Source organism: Capricornis sumatraensis, chromosome 20, assembly GCF_032405125.1.
Source record: "Capricornis sumatraensis isolate serow.1 chromosome 20, serow.2, whole genome shotgun sequence".
Lineage (NCBI taxonomy): Eukaryota > Metazoa > Chordata > Mammalia > Artiodactyla > Bovidae > Capricornis > Capricornis sumatraensis.
In genome coordinates, this window is record NC_091088.1 from 20,635,993 (window position 1) to 20,643,523 (window position 7,531).

The window sequence follows — 7,531 nt, forward strand, 5'->3', positions numbered from 1 at the left end:
GCCCCCAGGCTCCCCAGTGCTCCCCCTGTACGCACGCCCGCCCCTCATCCCCCCGGGGCAGCTCCCACCAAGCTTGCCTCATGACTGAAGCCACCTTGCAGATGTCAGCAGCAACTTTATTGAAGCCTGAGTGACACCTGCCCCTGCGACATGGGGCCAGAATGTCCCAGGGAAAGTGTGACCCTCGTGCCCATCAGGAACTTGCCCACCCGCTGCTTGGGGGAGGCCTGGTCTGCTGTGGCGCCATGTCCGCGCCCACAGGCTGGCTGCCGGTCAGCTGCTAGCTCCCTCGGTATGTGGTGTAAGACCACGGGCTCAGCAGCAGTGGCACGTGGAACGTGTGGGTCTCATTTGTGATGGTGAAAACGACCTGCGGGGAGAGGGGGCACTGGGAGTGCACACAGCCTGGCCCAGCAGAGACAAGACTGTGGGTGGGGCTGGGGTCTGCCCAGGGGAAGCACTCAGTCTGAGGGGCCCCTGGGCCTGAAGGTTCCCAAGGGTTAGGACCACCCTGAACAGGTCAGGCGAAGGGGACAGAGACTGGAAGGGCTCGGGTGAACCTCTGTCCGCCTGGGCTGAGTCAGCCTGACTGTGGGGTGGCGCGGCACGGGCATGGTGTGGTCAAGGCCAGGAGCTCAGAGCAGGTGCTTATTGGGATGGGGGGCAGGACCAGCCTGCGGGTCACAGTGCATCTCAGGCCTCCACCCGTCTGGCCCTCACCTCCACGTATGGGTAGAAGCTTTCCTGGCCCCTCTTCTGCCAGTAGCCCTCGGTGTCAAAGGACAGCTTGTAGGTGCCCGCCTTCATCTGGCCTGGAGGAAGGAGCCCAGGGCAGCGGCCGTCACGATCTGTGCAACTGGGGAGAGGGGGGTTGCTGCAGAGGGGTCCCTGCCTGGGTCTCCTGGGTCCGTGTGGCCAGTGGCCTGACTCGGACCTAGGTGAGCAGGGCCTGGGTGGCTCTGCAGCAGGGCAGCGTCCAGGACCAGGGCTATGTCCCCTCACTGTCCTTAGGGAACCCCAGAGAAGAGAAGGGAAAGAACCTTCCCTTCCCCCCCACTTCATGTCTGGCACAAAGACTTCACATTTTCTCTAGGCGTAGGAGTGCTTATTTACAAATTAAAAAAAATAGGTTGTACTAGCTGTACTGTTTCATAACGTGTGCATGTGGGCTAAGTCACTTCAGTCGTAACCAACTCTCTGTGACCCTTGGACTGTAGCCCATCAGGCTCCTCTGTCCATGGGATTTCACAGGCAAGAATACTGGAGTGGGTAGCCATACCCTCCTCCAGGGGATCCTCCCAACCCAGGGATCAAACCCATGTCTCTGAAGTCTGCATTGGCAGCCAGGTTCTTCACTGCTATCACCACCAGGGACGTGTAAAAACCAAGTACTTGCTGTTCACTACATTGCGCTTTCTGGGTGAGTGACTGTGTCCAGGCTGCCATCCGCGTGTTTCCAGCTGCAGTGCCGGAGGCTCTGAGGGCCTCTGCTCACCAGGAGGCCATGCTCTCAAGTGTCCGTGCTGTGATCAGCATCAGCAGCACTTACCAGCCCAGTTTAGGGGGTTGGGAGTGGCTCTGTGTGGCTCCATGTGCTCCTCCACGCTCAGATTTGACCTGGACCCCCTTTCATGAAGGGCTCCATAGCCTCAGGCCCCAAGCCTTTGAGGTCCACCAGGGGCAGGGGCCTCCTGGCTCACCTTCCATCTCCTCATGTGTGGAAGGGTTTCCTGCAGGGTCTGTACACAGGGTACAGTGAGAACCTAACAAATGTCCAGTGCTCAAGAGCTGCCCAGCACAGGTCACCGCCAGTCAGAGTGACAACCAGGCCTCTCCAATCCCTCCTCAGGCCTCAACTGGCCGGTGGGCAAGGAGAGACAGAGCCCTGTCCCAGCGCAGTGGGCACTCGGTGTGAGCTCTGCCAGCAAGGCTGTAGCACGACCAGGACTACTCAGCCTGTTGAAACAGAGGCTCTGAGAGTCTGCAGGGAGACCGTCCGGCCGGGTCAGCCCTGCCACTTGCCAGCTGTGCCCACACCCTTTGCCCTGGTGCAGGGCCCCTTGCAGGGGGGGGTGGGTGAGGTGGGGGGTGTTCTGGATTGAGCCCTGCCCCAGACCACCCTCCTACCTTTTCTTCAGCTCGGTCCACTGCTGGCCACAGTCCTTGAGCCTGGACAGACGGAGGTAGAGGCCTTGGGCCGGGAGCCCTGAGGCAGTGTCCAGCACGTGTGTGGTCAGCGGGCTGCTGCCTGGCTCCATGCCTCTGCCCTAGGCCACAAGAGGGGCAGGGATGCACTTGTGGGGCAGACGTTGTGTCCACACCCCTTGGTAGGAGGCAGTGCCTTGGAGTAAACAGCCCCCTGATCAAAGTCCCAAACTGCCCTGGGCGGGGTTGGGTGAGGGGGGTGCTGGGGGTGGGAGTGGCATTGGGTAACATATTGCCATACACAATGCTGACCCTTCCCCTTCCTCCCAGCACCGAAGGGGTCTCTACGCCCAGAGCACCCTGGCCACCTTGAACCTCGTCAGGGCCTGGGTGGCCTCAGGGGCTTCTCTCTGAATCCAGCTCTGTCCCCTGATCTGCGGGCCACCTCAGAACTTAGCCCCAGGTGGAGGAGAGGTCAGGGGCTCCGGACCAGGTCTGTCCCCCTACCTCCTGGAAGCCCACGTGTCGCTGGAGTGTCTGCAGCCTCTGGGCTGCCCCAGAGCTCATGCCGCCGACCTGGGGACTGGCGAGGAGGCCAGCCGTCACACCACACCGCCACCCCCAGAACCTCCCTGGGAAGCCCTGCCCTAGCACCTCCCACGTGTCCGGCCAATCCAGGGAGGAGTGGAAGGTGCCCAGCCAGAGGGTCCTAGGGGTCTTCTGGGTGGTGGTTGCGGGGGCCAACAGAGCGAATGCAGTGCGCAGACCTACGGAGCTCCTCCGGCCGGAAGTGGAGGGGCCCTGCAGCGTAGGGTTGGGAGTAGGGGTGGGGTACGAGGGGCGGGGCTCGGATGTGGGGGTGGAGTGCTGGGCGGGACCGGACGGGGAGGGGCGCAGCGCGGGCAGGGGGCGGTGGGGGAAAGGCGGGGCGGCGCTCCAGCTGGGGTCCGCGCCGGCTGCTGGAAGCGGAGCAGTGAACCCAGTCACCCCCAGGGCCCTACACCAGTGCCGTTTCTTTTCCTTTCTTGGACGGTCAGGATCTGCTGGAAGCCCCGACAGGCCGCGTGGAGGTTCCTCAGGCAGGACCGACCCCCGGGTTGAGAGTGACAGTGTGGGGTGACACCCTTGTGGTTGCGTTTTACCCCCTCCTACCTGCTCTGACCCTCGACCCCCAAGGTGCAGGGACCTGGCACACTGACAGCGTAGGGTGAGGGCTGTGCAGAAATGAAGGAAGAGACAAGTCTGAGCACACAGGCGTGAAACCCGTCGTTGTACTACAATATCATGTGATGTGCGCACGAACAGATTTTATATAACATAAAAATAATGGCATTCTGTATTTACAGTCTGCGTGACATTGTCTGACGAGTTGTGTTGCTCTGGGTGTGGGGTCGTTTTTCTTCTCGCTAAACTGCATGTTCTAATGATCCGATAGTGAGCGACCTCAGTTTGAGCTTTAAGGATCAAGCCCCTCTGAGGTGGGGAAAGAGACCTCTGCCAAAGTTTGTGCATTGGTTACAACTGCTTTGGAGATAATCAGGAAGTGTGTGTTTGAGACGTAAATATGATGAGGTTTGGCAGGGCTTATGGTTTTAGGAGGTGACCCCACAGAGACACACACATCTGTTTAGGCAAACTGCTATGGGGATGGGACCAGAAACAAGCTTACTTCCCCCATGAGGGATAATTAAATCAATGAACTCCTCTGCACACTGGCAGCTGTGCGGCCCTGTCCAGAGAGTGAGTCCGGTACAGCCCAGTCCAGAGAGTGAGCCCAGTCCAGCCCAGTACAGAGAATGAACCCAGTACAGAGAGTGAGCCCAGTCCAGCCCAGTCCATAGAGTGAGCCAAGTCCAGCCCAATCCATAGAGTGAGCCCAGAACAGCCCAGTACAGAGAGTGAGCCCAGTGCAGAGAGTGAGCCCAGTGCAGAGAGTGAGCCCAGTACAGAGAATGAACTGAGTACAGATAGTGAGCCTGGTACAGAGTGAGCCCAGTACAGCCCAGTGCAGAGAATGAACCCAGTCCATAGAGTGAGCCCGGTCCAGAGAGTGAGCCCAGTCCAGCCAAGTACAGAGAATGAGCCCAGTACAGAGAGTATGCCCAGTACAGAGAGTGAGCCCAGTGCAGTGTTGGTGTGTGAGGTGAGTGGTGAGAAGTGGCTGGTGACTAGGGGGAGAGGCAGCTTTAGCCTCATGTTTGAATCTGCAGCAGCTTTCACTCCATTATGAGGGTTCGTTCCCGTCTTCACCGTCACAGGCTCAGGGTGCAGCTGTCAGAGTCTCCGTGTCGCAGAGGACAAAGCTGACGTGCAAAGGGGCTGTGTGCTGGAAAACTTTCTGGTGTGGGACACAGGCGAGGGATGCCAGGACCATGTCAGGGATGAGCAGTGTCCATGGGCTGATCATTTTCACTCTGTAACCTTTCCTTGCACACGTACAGTCTCAAATGTCAGAAGCAAGCTAACAAAAACAACAATCAAACTTTTTTTGGCTGCCCTGTCACCCCCTCTGTTTAGAGCCCTGATGCCTTCTCTGCCCAAGAGAGAACCTAGTCCTGGGAGAGCGCTGGGCAGGGCAGGGCATTGCCACAGCTGCTTCTGTGGCCCCACCAGGGCCCCTGCCCAGCCTGCAGGCTTCACCTGGAACCTGAGAGGGCAGCAGATTGACTAAGAGCAAGCCTGGGGTCCAGCCTAATAGTGCCAGGGCCAGCCATGCCACGTTCACCATGTGACCCCTAAGCGGTAGCTACCACACAGCACCTTAAGGCTCCTGGGAGCAAAGTGCAGCTCTGCTGGTGGGCCTGCCCTTCTCCTCCCACTCCCTTTTCTGACTGTGTGATGTGATGCTGGAGGTGCAGCAGCTCCCCAGCACCAGGAGGCACAACTTGTGCTAAGGAAGACATGAGATCACAAGGAGGAGACAGGCAACTCCCTTTCTGATGTTGCCTCTAGGCCTCCTGGCAGGTGCGTGGGGCCTTTTGTGTCTGGACTGTGTATGGATGTGAGAGTTGGACTGTGAAGAAGGCTGAGCGCTGAAGAATTGATGCTTTTGAACTGTGGTGTTGGAGAAGACTCTTGAGAGTCCCTTGGACTACAAGGAGATCCAACCAGTCCATTCTGAAGATCAGCCCTGGGATTTCTTTGGAAGGAATGATGCTAAAGCTGAAACTCCAGTACTTTGGCCACCTCATGCGAAGAGCTGACTCATTGGAAAAGACTTTGATGCTGGGAGGGATTGGGGGCAGGAGAAGAAGGGGACGACCGAGGTTGAGATGGCTGGATGGCATCACTGACTCGATGGACGCGAATCTGAGTGAACTCCGGGAGTTGGTGATGGGTAGGGAGGCCTGGCGTGCTGCGATTCATGGGGTCGCAGAGTCGGACACAACTGAGCGACTGAACTGAACTGAACTGTGTTTTCTTGAGTGACCTTAAACCACTCCTTTTGATTGTTCCAAGCATGTAGCCCGAAGCATTCTGCCTGAGGAGGTTGAGATCATGCAGGTAGCACATGTAACAACACATAGGGTGCTCAGTACCATGGAACTGACAGTCCTTCCCTGGCAGTCGTGACCGTGAACAGTGACAAGAAACTCTCGCCACTGTGGTCCCAGGGAGAAGGAAGCTGGTCTGCCTGCTGTCCGGGTCCGAGCCGGTGCTGGGAGGTCCCTGTCCTACCCTGACCACTGGAGTGGCCCAGGTGGGTGCAGCCTCTCAGGCCCCTCTGAGCCCCTGCTTCACACCTGTCTAGAGTCCTTCCAGGCCGCCGTGACAGGTATTTGTGGTGGGAACTCAACAGAAAGGGTGTGAAGGCAGCTGGGACCTTCCTTCACCAAGGACATAACATTGTCAGGTACACTGAGGTGATGCAGGTGTTGGGGAGGCCATTTCAGATGGCGGTGCATGCTGAGAAGGACACAGGGCATGGGGTGCCAGAGGCTGACGGGCTGTGAGTTCAGAGAGTCGCCTTCTCGGAGGACGGGAGATGCTCAGATAGAACTGCGGCTGCGGGCTGGAGTTTCAGGAGGGCCGGCCGATGGGCTGGGGATGGCGAGGCCAGGGCCAGTGGCCACAGGAAGGGTGCGTTTGGCCCCTGGTAGAATTTCTGCTCCCCAAGGACTGGGGTTAGTATCTGTCTCCTGACAGCTATTCCTGTGCCTGGAACATGACCTGGCCAGAGGCAGGTGCTAAACAAATATCCTTTGAATGAATGGACAGTCTGAGTGTGTAGATGCACAGGACAGACAGCGTCAGGCTTCAGAGTGGGGGTTAAGTAGATTAGGAGGCAGAGAGAGGCATACAGGGTTTCTAAGCCCAACCTCCCAGCCCCCATAGGGCTCAGCTCCACCCAAGCCTATCTGTTCCCCCAGACACTGTCTTTTATGGTAAACTCGCTCTGGCCTTCGCTCACCTGTGTGTCCTGCTCTGCATGTCTTAAATGGCTCTGAGTCTGTTCCCACCACCTGCGCCTGGAGCTTCTTTATGCTTAAGCCAGGGAAGCCCCTTCCCTGCCTGGGGACAGCTGGACCTTGTCCATGCTGTGGACTCTGCTCTCTGCACCCGTCTGCCCGTTCAGGTCACTGCCTCGTCCAGGCCTGGGAGCACTGATGGGTCGGGGTGTCCCCGCTGATTCTAGCAGTCCACCAGGCTGAGTCCCACTGGGCTGCATCGGGACACTGCTGCTTACCAGTGACACAAGGGCCCCCCTAGAGCACAGGTCGTGGAATGTGCACTGGCCTCAGCTGGACTTTGCAGTCGGGCCAAAAGCCAGAGGGTCAATGCTGTTGATGCCTGTGTATTTCTTGTTTGGAGATATGTCTGTTTAGTTCTTCTGCCCTTTTTTCAATTGGGTTGTTTGGCTTTTTCTTTTTTTGAGTTGTATGAGCTGTTTGTATGTTTTGGAAATTAAGTCCTTGTTGGTCACATTATTTGGAAATATTTTGTCCCATTCTGTAGGTTGTCTTTTTCATCTTATTTATGGTTTCCTCTGCTGTGCCAAAGCTTGTAAGTTTGATTAGGCCCCCTTTGTTTATTTTTGTTTTTATTTCTGTTGCCTTGGGAGACTGACCAAAGAAACCACTGGTGTGATTTATGTCAGAGAATGTTTTGCCTGTGCTGTCTTCTGGGGGTTGTTACAGTGTCGTGCCTTTTGTTTATGTCTTCATTGCTCTTGCCTGTTCTCGTTGGCTGCTATGTCTGTCCCTCACCAGGTGGGACAAGTGTCGATTCGGTGGCTTCACTGGTGGCCCCCTGCTGACCCCCTGACTTGTGGGTCCATCCGGCAGTGGGTGTGCTGGTGGTCTCCACGTGCTAGCTGATGTGACTTGGCGCTGAGGGGTCTTGGCTGAGGGTGTTGGCGACGGCCGAGCTGTCTGTGCTGTCGGCT

At 57.5% G+C, this 7,531-nt stretch overlaps 1 protein-coding gene across 1 annotated transcript; it reads right to left on the bottom strand.

The window, feature by feature from the left end:
* Positions 1-118: 118 nt before the first annotated feature.
* On the bottom strand, positions 119-2,792 carry LOC138096524 (5-hydroxyisourate hydrolase-like). Its single transcript, XM_068992762.1, has 4 exons — positions 2,653-2,792; positions 2,128-2,267; positions 721-856; positions 119-370 (listed from the first exon to the last, which is right to left on the bottom strand). The coding sequence occupies exons 1-4, from the start codon at positions 2,710-2,712 to the stop codon at positions 281-283; spliced, it is 426 nt and encodes a 141-aa protein (XP_068848863.1). The 5' UTR covers positions 2,713-2,792; the 3' UTR covers positions 119-280.
* Between the last annotated feature and the right edge of the window lie 4,739 nt (positions 2,793-7,531).

Excerpts from the sequence above, each read along its gene's own strand:
- LOC138096524 (XM_068992762.1), bottom strand. The coding sequence starts at position 2,712 with ATGAGCTCTGGGGCAGCCCAGAGGCTGCAGACACTCCAGCGACACGTG. Across the intron at positions 857-2,127 it reads TGGACCGAGCTGAAGAAAAG|TTGCACAGATCGTGACGGCC; the intron begins GTAGGAGGGTGG and ends CCCTCTCCCCAG. Across the intron at positions 371-720 it reads GCTTCTACCCATACGTGGAG|GTCGTTTTCACCATCACAAA; the intron begins GTGAGGGCCAGA and ends CTCTCCCCGCAG.